The sequence below is a fragment of the Manacus vitellinus genome, unplaced genomic scaffold, assembly GCF_001715985.3.
Source record: "Manacus vitellinus isolate BGI_N305 unplaced genomic scaffold, ASM171598v3 scaffold_24_pilon, whole genome shotgun sequence".
Lineage (NCBI taxonomy): Eukaryota > Metazoa > Chordata > Aves > Passeriformes > Pipridae > Manacus > Manacus vitellinus.
Window position 1 is genome coordinate 5,062,722 of NW_021939798.1, and position 19,548 is coordinate 5,082,269.

The 19,548-nt window shown below is 48.5% G+C and overlaps 1 protein-coding gene across 1 annotated transcript; it reads left to right on the plus strand.

The window, feature by feature from the left end:
• JMJD6 (jumonji domain containing 6, arginine demethylase and lysine hydroxylase) lies at window positions 1-8,542 on the plus strand. The gene is made up of 7 exons (XM_029960070.1): window positions 1-42; window positions 215-603; window positions 3,462-3,748; window positions 5,075-5,210; window positions 5,328-5,466; window positions 6,111-6,238; window positions 7,832-8,542. Exons 1-7 carry the CDS (start codon window positions 1-3, stop codon window positions 7,866-7,868), a joined length of 1,158 nt encoding a protein of 385 aa, XP_029815930.1. The 3' UTR covers window positions 7,869-8,542.
• The last annotated feature ends 11,006 nt before the right edge of the window (window positions 8,543-19,548 follow it).

Here is a 19,548-nt window from a genome sequence, read left to right on the forward strand (position 1 = left end):
ATGGGGAGCAGTGCCAAAGGCTTCGGGCTGCCCGTGACACTGGTGTGTGCGGGGAGCGGGCCAGGAGGAACAGGGCTGCAGCCTCGGGGAGCTTAAAATAACACGTAGGCAGCTCCGTCCCCTCGCGGTGTGTGAAGCTCCCCCACGGGGAAGCGCGGTCCTAGGACGTCAGCCTGTCCTGATGTCTGTTCTGCTTCCCTCCCCGGTCTCACAGGATAACGTGGAGAGGGCAGATGCGCTCCAGCTGACGGTGGAGGAGTTCGTTGAGCGCTATGAAAAGCCTTACAAGCCCGTGGTGTTGCTGAACGCCCAGGTGGGCTGGTCTGCCCAGGAGAAGTGGACGCTGGAGCGGCTGAAACGCAAATACAGGAACCAGAAGTTCAAGTGTGGGGAGGACAATGACGGTTACTCTGTGAAGATGAAGATGAAGTACTACATAGAGTACATGGAAACCACACGTGATGACAGCCCCCTGTACATCTTTGACAGCAGTTATGGGGAGCACCCCAAGCGCAGGAAACTCCTGGAGGATTATAAAGTACCCAAATTCTTCACGGATGACCTCTTTCAGTATGCAGGGGAGAAACGGCGGCCACCCTACAGGTACAGTGCAGGGGCAGCAAGACAAAAAGGGCTATTTCTCACCTCCTTGGCTATTCCTGAATAGCTGTGATTGTCTCACATTAGAAAAAAAAAAGTACAGCTTTAATTTGTCTCTTAAAATAAGAGTGTACATCTGTAATCCAGAGGAAGAGAAGATTTGTGTGTAACAAATTCTTGTTCTCCCACCAGAGCTGCTACAAGTTTATGGTGGTTTTTCCTTTTTTTTCCCTTTTTGTTAAGTCAGTTTACATCACTTCTTAGATTTTTTTAAAATTTACATAGTTACTGAAAGATATGAAGATTGATTTCTTTCTCTGTGTGCCTTCTGGCTCTCAAATTTTAAGTACCTCAGGACTGGCTCCTGGGTTTTGCACCAGTGGCTTATGTACAGTGTGGAATTTTGTTTAATTACGAGTCAGTCCTTTTAAGGTAAAGATCCTAAACTAGATTAGGATCTAGAGTAGGACTAGTTCTTAGCTTTCCTTCAGATGATTTTGAGAGAGAACAATATTTTACATCCATGTAGTCTTTTCAACTCTATTTTTTCTTCAGATTGGAAAAGGATTGAAACAACTCTTCATTCATGAATTCAAACGCAACAACCTTGTATTTTCACTGTTAGATATAAAAGCCATTTCTCTCTATGTTGATGCAACACTTTATAGCAGTATGAGCGTGAGCTGAACCCTCCCAAGTAATTAAAGTCTTTACAGCAACATTATAATTGTCAGACAATGCCTTTTGCCCTCTGAGTGACATGAGGCTCTGATGTGGTTTATTTAAATAAAACAGAACAAGTCATGAATAATGTACTTCCCTCTGCACTCTCTCACGTGTCTGTAGTCCAGTTGTGATTTTGCAGGAGTGAAGCAGGAGCTTAATTCCATTTAAGATCACTGAAGTGGGCGTTTTTACAGTGTTGTAGCAGGTGCTTTTTATAAAGCTCTTCTAAGAACGTACTACTGTGATTGAACACAAAAGCACAGTATCTGTAGTAGAAGCTGAATACACTTACAGGACTGGGAATCATTTATCCAAGTTACAGGTAAACAAGATAATCTGGTTGTGATTCATTTATATTGGTGTCTCTCTCCCCCACACCCTCCCCACCTACATGCACATGCTGAGCCTCTTTGTGATCTCGGTATTCACAGTTCTTGTACTTTGTTCAGGAAAATGTGGGTTTGTTTCAGGCTGTTAGTGTTTTTTTGAGAGATGAGTGGTGCATGAGAGAGCACACTGGTGCCTCCTGGAATCAGAGGGTTCATCTGGGTACAGAAATGGATGAAGAGTGCCCAGAACTTTCAGAGCATAATTGAAAATCTGACAGGAAATGGTACAAATCATATGATGAGGATATGACCTGTACAGGTTGGCCTCTGAATTGAGAGGTGTGTGATAGTGTGTAGACTTTAAAGTAAGAATTGGTGCTGTTCAGAGCATTTTTATTGGTGTTGTTCCTCTCTAAGATAAAGACAGTAATTTTTGGAAGCCATTGGCTGAAGCAGCTCTTTTAGTTTGGGGAGAGGGGTTGGGGTTTGCTTTCAGATTGAATTTAGGAGACGAGAAGTTTTTAACGGTAAATTTGATGTCTTGTGGCAAATTGGGTTTTGTTCATTGTAAGTTAATTGCCTGGAGGAAGATGCTGGTAAATGACAGTGTTGCTAAATAAGGGTTTTAAAACCTGCATGTGTAGATTCAGGTTATTGTCAGGAAAATGGTATTGAGCAGTGCATCTGTCTGTGCCAGTCAGATCTCCATGAGTTTAATGTTTTCTGTCTTCTTAGTGAAAGCCTTGACTGTTCTGCTTGTGGTTTAACCAGCTTTCCAAGGCTAATATGAATCTGAAGAGTGAGCTGACAATAGAAATTATGAACACCTGCTTGTTTACAGCTCCTTTGTGAAGAAGGAAGAAAGCAGCTTGATAATCAAACTTACAGTCCTACAGTTGGTGCTGGCAAATGATCCTTGACGACCAGCTTGATTTACACCTGCACTGGAAAGGGCAGATGGAGAACTTGCTGATTTCCAATATTTTCTGAACCTCTGCACTCCCGTTGCTGGGCATCACCTGCCTGTCAGCCACACCATGGAGGGATCCTGCTGTTGCTCTAATTTCTATACTCTCTGCTACCAATCAAGCATTTATTGCCATTTTTATCTCTTGATGCCTGGTGTTAAGTCACCTCACGCTGCTTTTTCTAGAGTAGATCTTACTGCTCCGTTAAGGGGAAATGAGCAGCTGAAGGTGCTGCTGCAGTTGAACAGATAGAGTAGATAAAGTCCTCTTTTGGAGAAATAAACCTTAAAAGTGGGAAATGGGAATATCCACCACAAATCCTGAACGGTCGCTGGGGAACAAACTCCATGTAGTCAAATGTTGGAATGAAAAGCCTGTTGTGACCAGAAGGCACAGAAAGAGGCCAGGGTTGCGTAACTTGTTCTGTTCCTTGTGTTGCCTTCTGTTTGTTCCTCATTGTTCTGCAGTTCTGGATCTGCTTGAGCAGCAAATTTTAGAAAACTGTAGGAGAATCCCCCTGCCTAGATCCTAACAAAGGCTGTTGTGACCTAACAGCATTCATTACCCTTGAAATCACTATATGTTGTACTGAAGAAATGTTTAAACCAAAATGCAGCTATGAAATATAAAAACTTATCTTTGCTTTCTTATCCTGCAGTCATTCGTGTTGGTTTTTAGGTTAAACTCCCGTTGTATCTTTTTGCTGTAGTGTGAATCTAACAAAATCAGGAACGTAAATGAAAGAATCGTAACTATTTTGATTTCTAACTGTCTAACGTGAAGGAAGGGAGCTACTTGCTTGCTCTGTGACTAAAGGACTTTCTTTATTCCCATGCAGATGGTTTGTGATGGGCCCACCTCGATCTGGAACAGGAATTCACATCGATCCCTTGGGAACCAGTGCGTGGAATGCCTTAGTCCAGGGACATAAGCGTTGGTGCCTGTTCCCAACCAGCACTCCCAGAGAGCTCATCAAAGTGACTCGAGAAGAGGGAGGGAACCAGCAGGACGAGGCAATCACTTGGTTCAACGTCATCTACCCTCGGACACAGCTTCCCACCTGGCCCCCCGAATTCAAACCCCTGGAAGTCTTACAGAAACCAGGCGAGACAGTCTTTGTGCCAGGTGTGTACAAATCTCTCCAGCAGGGCAATCTGGGAGAGAAAAGCGTATTTTTAATATATTCATGTGTTACAGAGGTGAAGAGGGTATTTCAGCTTTTTTATACAGCCCATCTCTTACAAATAAACTCTCCTGAGCTCTTTCAAAAGGGATACATAGTGCAATGCTTGTTTTGAGGCTATCCAGTTATTTTTGGAATGTCTCAAAATGTGTATGGCCTGTGGCATGGGATTGCATGTGGTACAGATGACAAAACAAGAGGGACTTGAGTGGCAGCATCACAGAAATGTGATCCTGTACTAAATTGCAGTAACAGGAAACTGTCTGGGCATAAAATAAGAAGTATTTGAGTACCAATAACTGTTAGACAAAAATGTTTGAGTTCACATACACTGTAGCAAATTCATGACTGAATTTTGTAGCCTGGTTAGTTTGACTGCATGTGAATTTTTCTTAGCTGTGGGAAATGAACTACTTAAAGGCACTGACACCTTCCACCCACCTCTCTGTGGTTATGTTTCATCTTGCATTTGAAATCAAAAGCTAAAGAAAGCTCTGCTAAAGATGCCCTTCTCTTTGAGTGGCTGCCCACTGTGTGCCCATTGTAACTGGGAGGGGAGGTGGTGGTGGATGAACATGTGAGTTCAGTACCAAATTCTAAGCTCTGAATCTTACTTCATTTTAGTGCAGAACAGCCCTTAGCTTCTGTCCACATTGCTTGTCTCTAACATACAGCTGACTTCACGTGTGAAGAGTGCCTTGTGATTGTCTTGGCACTTATTAGTGACTCCTCAGTGTACCTTCTGTTAAGAGTTTGTAGCTGTCGGGTTCCATTAAACTGTTCCCTTAGTCTTTTATGAGACTATAAGTGGGTTGTAAGAACTTCACTGTCTATTTTTATCCTGTGTCGGGAAACGATTTTGCGTCTATTTTTAAATGAAAGGTTAGTCTGTAGTCATAAGAACCTTACAAAATCAGCGTGGAAAGTGCTCTCCAGCTGGACAGAAAGGGCCTCTGTGCTGTCTGGGTTACAATGGCTCCTGCTGTTAAATAAACCATCAGTAGCCAGTGTATTGCTGTCAAGTCAGATCTTTTTGTGAGCTGGGTAATTTGGTCAGAGTGTGGAGCAGCCTTCTGTAACAAAACCTGTCAAGCACTGGAGTGAGAGCTGAAATTAGCCTGAGGAAAGGTAACGTGGTGGCAAACTTGCCTGGGTGGGGGGAAGTAATGTCCAGTTTCTACCTGCACTATGGGAAAAGTGTTCTTGGCTGTTTCTTGAACTTGCTCTCTGCCATGTAGCCAGCAGTGGTCATTGGTGTTGTGTTTTAGGTGGCTGGTGGCATGTTGTTCTCAACCTTGACACGACTATTGCCATCACACAAAACTTTGCCAGCTGTACCAACTTCCCCGTGGTGTGGCACAAGACGGTGAGAGGGAGACCCAAACTGTCACGGAAATGGTACAGGTGAGAGGTTTGGTGGCTTTCTTTTCATGTTCTCTATTTGAAACAAAACCTAAAAATACTCATTTACACACAGTGTTACAGTTCAAAGGCTAACCCTGAAATTTCAACTGTGTTTAGGATCCTAAAGCAGGAACATCCTGACTTGGCAGCCTTGGCTGATTCAGTTGACCTGCAGGAATCTACTGGTATTGCTTCCGACAGTTCAAGTGATTCTTCCAGTTCCTCAAGTTCCAGCTCCTCAGACTCTGATTCAGAGGTAATGCTTTTTACTGCAATAAGTGATCCATAGTCTGAAATTATATTGCTTTTTCCATACCTGATCATGTGTCCTGATCCTAATTTTCCTGTCTTATGGAAGAAATTAATGGAAAGCACCTAAACAAATCTACACTGTGGAGGAGCCTGTGGTCTTAGCAGGTTCTGTTTGCTGAAGTCTCTCTGTGTTGCTAAATGGATTTGGTTTGTTTGATCTGTGTCTGTATTATATATGAATCTGTCACTCATTTAGCTAAGCCATGCTTTGTAAAATGGCTGCAAAATGAATGTTCTAAAAATGGGGAGGAGGAACAAGATCCAAAACAGATCAGTTATGACAAGGGACTCTTCTAGGCACCTAAATCTATCAGGAGCCTCTGAGTCTGCTCTTGGAAGATGAGATCCTTCAAGGATCCAAAAGGAACACATTCACATTGTCTTGCCCCAGCCAGCTCTAGTCAGTGATGAAATCTAAGAGCATTCCTGATCCCGATTTTTAAGCACTTAATTTGAAATTTGTTTCACGTGTTTAACCTCAAATAGCACCTTCTTTGAACGTGGATTATTCGGGGTTGCTGAGACAGCTCTGACGGTGAATTCCACAGCACAAATTCTGAATTCTGGTTTCATCTTTCCACTCTTCAGTGTGACTCTGGCTCCGAGACAGAGGGGATGATGCACCGGAGGAAAAAGCGGAGGACGTGCAGCATGATGGGGAACGGGGACACAACCTCCCAGGACGACTGTGTGAGCAAAGAGCGCAGCTCCTCCAGGTGACCAGATGGCATCTGTTGTTTTTAAACAAGCACAAGACAGAGGCAGAGCTGGCAGACTTCAGATAGGTGATTCCTCAGGACAGAGGGACGGAGAGCAAGGGATTCCTTACAGGACATAAAGCAGTTGGCCAGTGGTATTATCTTCCCTCCATGAGTTATTTTAATTGCTTCAAATGGAAAACTAATATTCTTGATATTTTTTAAAACTAGGGGTTTTATTTAATAAACAGTTTATTTCTTTTCCTAGTTGTCTGTTTTAATAGAGGTAAGGATTTGATTTTATTTTTGCTTAGTGGTCTGAGAGGTGGAATGCTTTAACTGTGCTCTTCAGAGAGCACAAATGAATAGTGAACAGTTAAAGATGAGGAATGGTCAGGCAGGAGTCAGATTTCCCTGCCTTGTTCAAACAGAAAACCTTCAAGTAGTTGTACGGTTTTTCTTATTGTTGCCTTGATTATTTCAATTTGATCCACTGTTTTATCTGTTAAAGGCAAAACTCATCCAAAATTCCAAATGTCTGTGTTTATATTTCAAATTAATAAATAAATGACAAGCAAGTTTCAGTCAGTCTGGAAGGAGGGAACATTAATATTGCAGAACCAAGAATAGGTATGCTTTGGGTAAAGTTGCTGAAGAAGGCAGTTCTCTGGACTTGCCAGGTTGAAAACAGTGGGACACTGGGAATCTGGGGGTATGCTGCAGGGAAGAACTTAGACATTCTCTGCTGAATGAAGCATTTTTCTCATGTAGCAGAGGCTTGCCAAAATTCTTAAGCAAATTCCTTGCGGCTTGGTTGCTGGACTGGCTGCCTGCCTGCAGTAGGGTGCTGGCTAGTTCCTGAGCTGTTGGATGCTGCAGGTTTGGCATGGATGCAAGTGCTGTGGTGACTTACTGTGTGGCCTGCTAAAGGTGGTGTGCAGCAGTAATTTACCTGAGGAATTCCATATTCCCAGCATTATGCCTGAATTCCCAGTGTAGGGTCCTGCCTGAAGTCCTGTGTGCTCCTGTACTGCTCTCTTGTTTTCAGGAGTTGCTCGTAACTGAATACAATTGAATTACAAGTACAGAGCATCATTAAACGTTGGGGAGAACTGTACTGACTGCTTGTTTTGCCCTGGAGGTTTTCACAATTTGTTTGTTACGACATTGTCAAATCCCATTTCAGCAGCCAGTGTGACTCCAGGCAGGGAACAAGCAGCAGGAGAGAACAAACCTTACTGCAGACCCTGGTTTAGAAAAAAACCTGTAAAAACGCAGATCTGTTCTTCTGAAAACCCTGTGCATTTTTAAATTGTTTGCAGTTCAAATTTTAAACTGAATACCTTAAATATTAAAAATTAGCACCTTGTCTAGAACATTTGCTTTCTGGGTTTCACTGTTCTTCCTCCTGCGTGTTGATTGCGAGGGTGGGTGGGCGTTCTGTTCCAGCTGTGTGATGGATTAGTTGATAGAAACGCTTCCAAACATGAAACCTTACCCTGCTTGTACAGTTCTGGAGGAAGAAATAAGCCTGAAATTAATCTGCATGCTGCGATCTCGTGCCCTGATATGAGGGGAATGCTCAAAGGCAGTTGTACCTTCTTTTGACAGGATTAGGGAATCTTGCGGAGGCCGCAGCTACCCCTGAGCGATAACACCACCCGATCGAAGCTCCGTTAGCAGCCAGCCAGCTCTGTTCTACCCCCTCCTGCTTCTGTTTCTCACAGTCCTTACGTTTTTGTCACTCTTCCTCGATCCAGACATCTTGTCTTCGTTATGTGCTGTCCAAGGTTGGCTCCTGAGTAGCTTGTAGGGGAATGCCCCACCACGTCCTTGTGCAATGCTTTGTCCCCCCTGCGCCCCGGGTGAGTGCACTATAACCCAGCTGTGGGCAAGGACACGCCGAGTGTTTAATGGGTCACGCAACTGGCAAGGAAGACAACGGTCAGTTTTTAAAGAACTGTTTTTAAAACCAGCAGGTAAATAAAAGCCTGCCTTGCTTTGACACTGTCATATGTTTACATGTTGTCCTGTACACTTGAGGAAAGGAACACCAGCCCTGTTGGCCTAATGGGAACGTCCGGCGGATCTTGCACTGGAATTTCGGGAAGAAGGAGAAAGAAATTAGCTTCTGCAAGAACTGAGCTGTGGAAAATGGGTCTTTGGATCTTATCCTGCTGCAGGAGAACGTTGCTGTCGGGGCTGGTGCTTCCGACTGCGGGTCACATAAAATCACAGAATATGCTGAGTTGGAAGGGACCCATCAGGATCATCGAGTCCAACTCCTGGCCCAGCACAGGACACCCCAAGAGTCACACCATGTGCCTGAGAGCATTGTCCAAATGCTTCTTGAACACAGACAGGCTTGGTTCTGTGACCACTTCCCTGGGGAGCCTGTTCCAGTGCTCAACCACCCTCTGGGTGAAAAACCTGGTTGTGATATCCAACCTAAACCTCCCTTGACTCAGCTCCAGCCGTTTCCTCGAATCCTGTCACTGGTCACAAGAGTGAAGAGATCAGTGCCTGCCTCTCTGCTGCCCCTCGAGAGGATGTTGAAGACTCCAGTGAGGTCTCCCCTCAGTCTTCCCCAGGCTGAACAAACCAAGTGACCTCAGCTGCTTCTCATAAGGCTTCTCCTCCAGTCCCTTCACCATCCTCATGGCCCTCCTTTGGATGCTCTCTAACAGCTTAACATCTTTTTTCTATTGTGTTCCCCAAACTGCCCCAATGTTGCAGGTGAGGCCGCCCCAGGGCAGAGCAAAGCAGGACAATCCCCTCCCTGGCCCAGCCAGTGATGCTGGGCCTGATGCCCCCAGGACAGGGGGCATTGGCCCTCCTGGCTGCCAGGGCACTGCTGACTCATGGCCAACTGGCCACTCACCAGGACCCCCAGGGCTGTTTCCCAGCACTGCTTTCCAGCCTCTCATTCCCCAGTCTATACACACAGCCAGGGTTGTTTACCCTGTCCCAGGTGCAGAATCCAACACTTCCCCTTGCTGGACTTCACTTGGTTGGTGATTGCCCAGCCCTCCAATTTGTCAAAGTCTGGTGTCATCAGCAAACTTGCTCAGTATTCTTTTGAGTCCTGTGTCCAGGTCCTGTGTCCAGGTCATTAATCACTGGGCTGAGAATGGAGCCCTGTGGAACCCCAGTAGTGACTGATGCCAGCCTGATGTCACCCCAGTCACTGTCCCCCTCTGTGCCCAACCAGTGAGCCAATTGCTCACCCATCCTGTAACACAGTTATCCAGCTGTGGGCTGGACAGTTTGTCCAGAAGGATCCTGGCAGAGACGTTCTCAAAAGCTTTGCTGAAGTCCAAAAAGATCCCATCTACATGCTTCCCTTGATCAACTAGGTGGGTTACCCTGTCGTACAAGGAAATCAGGTTCAACAAACAGGACTTTCCTCTCCTGAAGCCCTGCTGGCTGTGACCAATGACTGTGTTGTCTTTCAGGTGTTTTTCAATACCTCCCAGAATAATCTTCTCCATAACTTTACCAGGCACTGAAGTGAGACTGACAGGCCTGTAGTTTCTGGGACAACATTCACCAGCTTCCAGTCAGCTGAGACCTCTCCATATTCCAAAGGCTGCTCAAAAATCATCGAGAAAGGTTTTGTGATGACATCAGCAGTTCCTTGAGGAATCCCATCAGGCCCCATAGATTTGTAGGGATCCAGATGGAGCAGCAGATCCACACAGTTTCAGGGTCAGCTGGGAGTTGATCATTCTCACAGTCACGGTCCTCCAGCTCAGGGCACTGAGACCCCCTTGGTCCGTCATCTGTGTTGAAGACAGAGGCAAAGAAAGTGTTAAACACCTCTGCTTTGTTCATATCCCTATTTAGGAGGGGACCACCCCCATCCTGGAAGGGCTGATATTATTTCTCCACTGCCTTTTGCCATTAATGTATTTGAAAAAACTTTTTATTGCCCCCCACATTTCCAGCAGCCTCAAACCCCGTTGAGCTTTGGCCACACAAATTTTCTCCCTACAATGACAAGCAGCATCTCTGTTCTTCCTGTGTCACCTGACCTTGCTTCCACTGGGCACACACCTTCCTTTTTCATGTTACTTCCAAGAGCAGATCCCTGTTCAGCCAAGGAATGGAGGGTGGTGTGAATGCTGCCAGCACTGAAGCATCTTCAGCGGAGGTGACCACCAACCTGAAGCATCTTTTGTGGTCTTAATCTGCGTGCTCCATGCACACACCTGAGGTGCAACACCTTAACCAGCACCTGGCCATTCACTTTTGCTCTGTGTCTGTTATGATGACAGGTAACAAAGCTGCACTAGCACCTCGTGACAGGAAACTCAGAGCAGGAGAATCCTGGAGTTTCTTGCACAACAAAAACTGGGGGAAAAGTCAGCATTTGCCAGTAATTACCATCCTTCGGGTGCAGGTGTAATATTTAGCACAAGGCAACTGCTGGCAAAGTCTGACTCTTACTTACATGATCACAGCAGTTGCTGGGCTTTAAATATCCAGCAGTTCTGGGGCCATGGGCAGTTCACATCCCTAAATGGCTTTTCTTTGAGGTTGTGGGTTCAGATGTTTCTGAAACTTGCAGTGCCAATTTTAAAGGACTGGGAGGGGGATGTATTGTTGTTTTATGCTTTTTGAAAATGCAGTGTGTTGCTTCAGTCTGTGTAGGTGCATTTGTATTATGCCTGGTGAAGCTCTCGTCCCCAAGGGATCTGTTGGAGCTGCTGGTTTTGGTTTTTTAGCAGGCATGTCTGTCTGGCTCAAGGTGTGCTGCAAGGAAATCTGAACAGCACAGGCAGAAGCTGTCTGAGTTGGGTGCTCTTCCAGGGGTGCTCTCCTGAGCCCTAGGAGGTGGTTATAGGATCTCACTTTACTGGGAGAGGAAACTTGACAGCAGAAGTGCCGTGTGTGTTGTAAACATGTAATAATGCCCAGGCACTGATTAAAGAGCAGATTGGCAGCCTCAGCTGTGACTTTCTTACACATGTTGGGTCTGATGGAACTTGGAGCAATGCTTGTCTGGGTTTTCTGATCTTTTTTAACCTTGTCTTTTCCTATTTAAACACTCCCTTCTTGGAGACCAGGCCATATCCTGTTGTACAAGGGAATCCTAAATATGTTTGTCAGGATCTCTGTTTTTGACTCTTCTGTGCCAGTCAGTTTGTGTAGGAGCAGCGTGGTGGCAGGGAAATGGTGAGAGGGAAGTTTTTTTGGTACACTTGAGCTGTCCAGATTCCCAAATTTTTTGTGATGACCAGGCATAAGCGAGCACCGCTCTGTACACTGTGCACATTGTTCCACAAAATTACTTTATTTAAAAAAAAAAAACAATTTCTCAAACTACTGGTGTTTCTGGCCAGGGCAAAACAGCCTGGGAGCCTGCACAATCTGTGTGTGTCTTCTCAGAGCAGGCTGCAGCTGCTGCCTTTTTGGAAGAATGTGGGGCCTGGAGAAGCAAAGGCTCACAAGGATCAGCTCTGCCACAGCAAGGGGAGTCCTTGGAGAGCTGTCCCCTGCCCGCTGTGGTGGCTGGGCAGCACCTCAGTGAGATGCAGTTGCATTTGGCATGTGTGATTCAGTTCTGCAGTCTTAAAATCTTACATGTGTGTGAACACCTGAGCCCTGTGCTGGGAAAGCCACACGTCTGCCTCTGGAAGCACAGTGGGAAGATCAGAGTGCAGAGCATTCTTCCACGCCTGTGAACTCTTCCATGGTGTGAAATAACACAGTTTCAGATGAAGCCTGTGTTGGTCTGACACCCCTCACAGAAAAGCAGCATTTGCAATGGACTGCAGGACATTGTGATACCAGCAACACTCTCCTGAGTGCTCCACAGGGCGCTTCCTGCCGTGAAACAGTATTTGTTCAGGCTACCTGGGAATCAGGACTCTGGGATCTCCAGTTCTTCCACTTGCGGCTTTTGTCTCGGCCGAGTTGGTGAGATTCTGCCTTTGAGCAGTGAGGAAAATCCCTACCTCACAGGGGTGTTGTGAGGCTGAACTGTAATTACTGTGTGAGATGCTTTGAAGTTATCCACCCACAAAAAGTGTTCCATTCATCCCGAGCAACCTGAGACTTAAGAGCCTCGTGGTAGCTCTTTACAGTGGAAAACATTGGGGATGTTGTTCAGCTCTCCTGGCCACGTGGTGTTCTGTGGTGGCCCTTCCAGAATTGCTGGTGGCACATAAACTGTAGCAGAACAAGGCTTTTTGTTTTCACCAGGGTTGAACTGTTGCTGTTTCATGGCCTGCTCTAAACAGCAGGTCCTGCTAGAGCAGGATTTGTTTTTAAATAGGACTAGATTAAATTCTCTCTCATCAGGGAGTCAGCCTCGCTGGCCTTACAGGAAGGGGGTGAGCTGGTGCTTCCCAGGCCCTCATTCCAGGCTGGATAAGTGAGGAACAAAGTTAAAAACTGTTCTCCCTTTGTGCCTAGCTCCGTACTTGTGGGAGGCTGGCTGGGGACAGTGGGGTTTGTGCTCTCACTTCTCCAGGCTTGTGCTTCTTGGGGCATCCATGTCTGTTGTTCCAAACCCTGTGCTTTTGTATCCTGTAGAGCCCCTGGATGCAGCTGGTCCAGCACCCAGACCCTGTGGGCCCCTCATTTCCTTGAGCCCCAGAGCAGCTCTGCCTCAGTGCCCTGGGCCTCAGGAGGCTGCCCTGTCCCCTGGGGATGGGCTGGGAGCCTTGGGCTGGGTTTGGACTGTGACCTTTGTCCTGCCTGCTCTGGGTAGGGTGGAGGGATTTGGGAACTCTGGCCATGCTGTTGGGTCTGGTGACCTACACAGGCTGTGACAGTTCAGGAGGAAACAAACACACGCTCGGTCAGACCCGCAGATGTGAACAAGAGGCTCCAGTCCCAGCACCTGTTCCCTGCACAAGTGCTGTGGGAGCAGGTGACGCTGAGGAAGCGCTGGCAGACCTTCCTCCCCTCTCCAGCTCATGTGCACTGGCTCCAGTTTGTCTTCTCAGTTACATTAAACCTCTCCAAGTGCTTAGAAGAAAGACAGCAACCTCTTTCATAGTTAACCCCGACCCTTCTCCTCCCTGAATCCCCAGCCATCGTGGGGTGGGAAGCAAGACTGTTGGCTGAATCCAGTCTGAAATGCCTGTGTGGGCTCATTGTACCAGGAGGTTTTTGGCATCCCCCTTGCAAAGGGGGGGAAGGAAAGTGTTACCCATTCATGTGACAGTCCCACTGTCAGCTCCAAGCCCTGCCACTGCCCTTTAGCTGCTTTTATCACCCATCCAGCAGAGCTGGGATACTTGTCTTGTTCGGATGATTGTGGTTTTGCTTTTTATTTTAAATAAAATCAATTATTTTGCATTATCCTGTCAACTAGTCACTTCTTTTCATATCATGGAAGTTACCAGACTGTACCACCTGCTCTTTGCCCCTGCCCTGCCCTCCCAGGTCTGTATAACAAGATGCTTTTGTGTTGTATTTCTGGTGCCACCTCACACTGGCGAGAGGGAGATTCATGTTCCAGGTGTTGTGTGTTGATTTTGGAGGGCCACCAAGTTGATAAGAGGGATGGAGCACTTCCATGAGGAAAGGGTGAGAGAATTGGGATTGTTCAGCCTGGAGAAGAGAAGCTTCAGGGTGACCTAAATGCAGACTTCCAGTACCTGAAGGGAGCTATGAGAAAGATGGAGAGAAGCTATTTATGAGGGCCTGGAGTGACAGGACGAGGGAGAATGGCTTCAAACAAAGGGACTAGGTTTAGATTAGATATTAGGATGAAATTCATGACTGTGAGGGTGGTGAGGCCCTGCTGCACATTGCCCAGAGAAACTGTGGCTGCCCCATCCCTGGAAGTGTTCAAGGTCAGGTTGGATGGGGCTCTGAGCAACCTGGGATAGTGGAAGGTGCCCCTGCCCATGTCAGGGGGGTTGGAATGAGATGGTTTTCAAGGTCTTTTCCAACCCAAACCATTCCATGATTCTATGATTCTAGATAAGCCACACAGTGCAGAGAGGCTCTGGAAGGGCTGGACTCCAAGCAGAGCTGACCTACTCACTCCCCATCCCTGGGGGTTGGGGGCAGAGCTGCCTCTGAGAGTGCTCCTTGTGTGCCAAAGCTGCCTCAACAAACCTGGGAAAGTGGAAAATCTTGTATATATTTTGTCAGTGAGATCTGTTGAAGCTGGTAACTGTAGGTAAATCAGCTGGACCAGAGTGTGGGACAGCAGCCTGGAGGCTTTTGAAATATTTATAGCAATACATTGTAGAATGAAACACCTCAAAGAGTAAATGGCTTTGTGGCAGCAGACAGGCAGTTCGCTCATTTCCGCATAACATAAACCTCTCTCCTCCCCTTCCAAACACTGCTGGAAACATTCTTCTTGTTTACTGTCACCTATAAAACCAGGGTTTTTTCTCCCTTCACAGCTCTCTCCGCATGCCCTGCTCACCTCCCCTGCAAAATGCTTTTATAACCGATCTCTCCTGCTTTCCAGTCCTGAGAGAGGCAATTTTGGGTGCTTCAAGATAACCCTGTTGTTCTTCCTAATTTGCAGGTGCTGCTGGTACCTCCTTCAGTGCCTCTGTTGGCCTTGCAATCAGGCCTTGCAAAAATTATTTTTATTCCTCTTGATTTATCTGCACATCTTTCTTATTGTGGCAGTTGCAACCTCATTTCAACAAGGAGGACAACATACTGATATTTTAGTTACTGCTGGGGAGCTGACAGTGCAGGGTTGGATTGTTGATGCTGCACCTTACCAGTGTTCTTGCTCCTTTCCTCAAGTTTGATGAACAAGTAAATAACCCCTGCTTTTTCTTCTGTGGCAGTTGGAGAGCAAGTCACAGACAGGGCTGTGTTCCTACTGGAGTGTCAGGCACAGCACTAAGCAGCTGCATGTTTAAGGCTGGGGTTGAACTAACATTTGCAGCATGTTTTTTTTTTTCTTCAAGGCACACAAAGGCTCCTCTGTAGTGCTGCACCCCCTCTGGTTCTGGAGCAGTGTGAATCAAGGCAGGTAGAGCTGATTGGGAATCTGTTCAGAGGGAAATAATCATTCCATGTCCCTCCTGGTCTGAGACCCGGTGGCTCCCACCTGTGTGATGCCTCTAACTGTGAGTGCTCTGGTTGAACAGAAGGAGCTGGGGGCTGCCACTGCAGCAAATCTGTGCATCCTGCCCAGAGGAGGAGGAGGAGGAGGAGGAGGGTCAGGGCAGCTGGAGCAGCAGCAGCTGGTCCCGCCGTGTCCCGCTGTGTCCCAGCTGTGCTGACAGGGAAAGGCGTACCAGGGCTGGAGGAGAATTTTGGAATTGCTTTTCTGATGCAGCACTGCCTTGTTTAGACCCAAGGCTGTGTCATCTCTCAGCTGTTCCACTGCAGCTGGGGCTGGAATGGCTGCCAGTATCCAGGAGCCTTTGGTTCACTGTCGGGACCTGCTGTCAGGGGCAAGGCCAGTTGTACAGCTGGTACAAAACTTTGAAGACCCTCAACAACAACAACTTGGACCCTGCCCTGGTTCAGGGATTAGGCTGGAAAATGAGTGTTAACATGATGGAAGAGCTGTACTGGGTGACCTAGAAGATGGGGTAGTGACAGAAGCTGAGGGGGAAAGTCTAGAAACAAGAACTCACAGGAGAGCTCTTGGGTAGGATCATTCCATTTGGTGGGAGCTATTCCCACCTCTGTGCTGGCTTGAAGCTCCTGGTGAGCTGAGCTGTGCCACTCCTGGATTGAACCTGAGCACCCCTGCAGCTCCAGAGCCAGCACAGCCGGGTGTCAAAAGGCAAAGGAGCAGCCAGGCAGGTGGGTGAGTGATCTCCGAGCCTGTGTCAGCTGCAGAACAGTGAGTACAGGGGCATTTCCTGGGATAGCATCTCATTTCTGGCATCAGCACTGAGAGGGCTGTGTTCTTGGCAAGGAAAAAGTGGTATCAGTGACTGGGAGCATGACTGGGGCTTGTGGAAATAATCTGAGTTTTGGACCAGTTATGAGACTGGTCTGTGCTCAAGCTTTATGTGAGGGGGAAATGGGTTCTTGGAGGATCTTGGGAGAACACAGAATCGTGTCTTTCCACACTGGAAACCAACATGTATCTGTCCACCCCACTGCACAGGATCACATAGAGATATGCTTGGGTTACAGCTGGGGTGGAGAGAGAGGTACTGGAGCCCGGTGACTTCCTTGCTTCGGGTGGGAGGGACGCAGAGTACCTCTGAACAAGGCGTGCCTGTGCAGCTCACAGGCTGCTGGAGACCGAGAACGTGTAGTGTGGTAACTCAGGTCTTTGCCGTGCCTCGGGAGGCTCTCCCGGCTGTTCCGCACGCTATCCCCGGATCCCGGGAGCGGTGCCTGGGAGCCAGCGCAGCTCAGCCCCTCTCGCAGGCAGATTTGCAGCGCAGCGCCGGCCGGGGATGTTTCCCGGAGCAGTTGTCACCGCAGCTCTTCTGAATCCCCCTTTGTTGGTAAAGCTCTTCAGCTGCTCCCAGCCCTTGGCTCCCACGGCTGTGGCCCGGAGCTGGGCCCCGTGAAAGCCGCTTCTGTGCGGGGTCGGGGCTCTCGGGGACCATTCCCAGCCATTCTCTGCCCGGCCGGAGCTCTCAGGGACCGTCCCCGGCCCTGCGGGCGCTGCAGGGCGGTTCTCCTCCCAAGAGAGGGCAGCGTGCTCATGCTGCTGCCCCGCTCCGGGTTCAGCCCGACCCTGGAACGGGGATAGGGATGGGGTGGGAGTGCTGTGTCCAAGGGATCGCCCTGCCCGAGCCCCCCTTTGCCAGCAGACTCCCTGCTGGTCTCTTCCAGAGCCGGCGGGCAGGACCAGGGCAGAGATCCCTGGCTGGGAGCCTGCCTGGCTGACCTGGAATGTGAATCCATCCCCTCCTGTGCGGGAGCGTGCGGGAGGCATTAATCGTGCCTTGTAAGTTGATAGGGGAACCCTACGGATACCTCTGTGCCTCCCACTGGGAGCCTTGGCCACAGACCAGGCCAAGTTTACTCCACCCAGTTCCCTCTGGAGAGCCGTGGAGCAGCCAAGTCGACATCACACGGGATCTGCTGAGCCCAGTTTCTGCCCGGGGGATCATCCCTGTCAGGTCACATTCTGCAAGACAGTCAAGCTCTCACTCCAGGTCTGGATGTTGCTGATCCTGTCACCTCGTTACTGCATGAGGTTGGCTCTGTCAGAGCAGCTGTTCTGGCAGATGTGTCCTTGCTGCTCTCAAGACCAGGAGTGTTGTTTTTCAGAGACATCCAAACCCTGCAGTTCTCACAGCTCCTGTGAGTGCAGCAGGTTCCAGCAACTCCTTCGCTGCAGGTCCAGAAGCCACTAACGAGCATTTCTGAGGCTCCTGCTGATTCCCCTGTCAGGGATCCCGACCTCAGGAGAAGATGTAACAGCTCTTATTTTAAGGCAGTGATAAATCCTGCTTGGGAGGGTGCTTGATGAAGTGCTCTGTGCTCCGTGCTCCATGCTGGGTTAATGCAAGCCACATGCTGCTGCATTCCTGAGCGGGCAAACACCCTCCAACAGACTTCCAACCAAGAGCCATGGAAAATTTGTACTGCCAGGGAGAAAGAGCAGGAGGTGTCCTGGATGTTGACACAGTAATCGAGGGCACTGTGACAGCTGGAAATCTGTGCATCAGTGTGTAAGGCCAAAACACCTCCCAAGTCACCCTACCAGCAGCTCACAGTGGCCAGTTTCTGTCAGTCTCGCTCAAAATCTCTCTTTGTGCTCAAAACTGTCCTCATGAACACAGGAGCAAGGACCTGCTCCCTGGAGTTTCCCCACCCTGGTTCCAATCTCTAGCCATGAGCAATTTCCAGGGCTCAGAGGAAGCCTCCTAAAGCAAGTGATGCGCTGGACTTGGGATGGCGCCTTCATGGCTGCTGGGATTTGGACAAGCAGGGAGAAGAAGGGATTTAATATACATCAAAAACCCCTGCTGAACCAAACAGTGCCGTGATGCTGCCAATCTCTGGGTGTTTTGGCCGAGCTCTGGAGCAGCTCTGGTGATCAGGACCCAGGAAATGCAAAGCTCTGTGGGACAAGGGGAGATAAGTACCGTGGCTGGTTGTTACTAAGAATATAATTATCCATACGCAAACGATTGCCTGCCTGATAGGATTACCAATAAAGACAAACACAGGGAGGATCATGGCTTCACTTCCTTCCTCCCACCCCGGGGATTTAATCCCATCTTTGTTTGTGTTTTATCTATAGCCAGTCAATAAAAAACTCCGCTTCACTTCTGGCGATATCTTCAAAGTTTTTTCCCTGGAGGAAGCTTTGGGGGCAAATTCCCATGTCTGCTCTCCTTGTATGCAGCTGGGAGAAAGCTCCGTGCTGGTTTTACCCTGGCAGGAATAGCTTAGGCCTTCTAATTTCAGCCTGCTTTGTAAAAGGTTGGCTAATCCTCCCAGCAATCTCAAGAGGCAGGAAATCCTTGGTGGTAGAGTCTGGAAGGACCTGACAACCCCTTGGCCAGTCTCCTTGCCAGCCTGTGGTAGGTTTTGGGCACATCCCGAATTTTGAGCCTCCTGTTTTCCAGATCCCCCAACAGCAAGGTACTGGGGGGGAGGCTCTGGCAGCCCAGCTGCTCTCAGCACCCACTTACCTGGTGGGTGTGACAGCAGTTTATGGCACAGATGAACCACCGATACCATTGCAGCTCCTGGGGAAGGTGGTGCGATGCTCTAAAGCTTGGCATGGATGTGCTGCCAGATGCTCCTCACCCAGGGGAGTCAGGACAGCCTTCCTGGCCCTGCCAGCCCCTCCACTACCCAGCCAAGGGCTAACAAGGTGCAAATGGCCATTAAACAGTACCCGGAGGCCAGCTGACACCCCAGCCTGTCAGAGCTCACCAAGCTGTGGGTGCCTGCCTGCCCACAGGGAGCATCTGGGGAGACAGACACCTTCCCAGTCAATGGTTATGAAGGGGACCCGTTAATAAGCGGCAGGACAAGAAGAAACGTCTTCAGGTTGTGCCAGGGGAGGTTTAGATTGGATATTAGGAACAAATTCTTCACTGAAAGGGAGTCAGGCATTGGAACAGGCTGCCCAGGCCAGTGGTGGAGTCACCATCCCTGGCAGTGTTCAAAAAGGTGTGGCACTTGGGGACATGGTTTAGTGGTGAACGTGGCAGTGCTGGGCTAATGGCTGGACACGGTGATCTCAGAGGTCTTTTCCAACCCAAATCATTCTAGGATTTCACCATACAAGAGCCTGACGACCGGTCTGGGAATGATTTTGTGAATGTAGGGCAGTGTTTAATGAAAGATCCCCGTGTCCCAAGCTGGACACTCGCATCAGGCAGAGCCGAGCTTGCCCCTCGAGCCTTCCTCTGCCGATCTCCCCCTTCCCAAATCGCACCCCTGGGTGCGGGTGG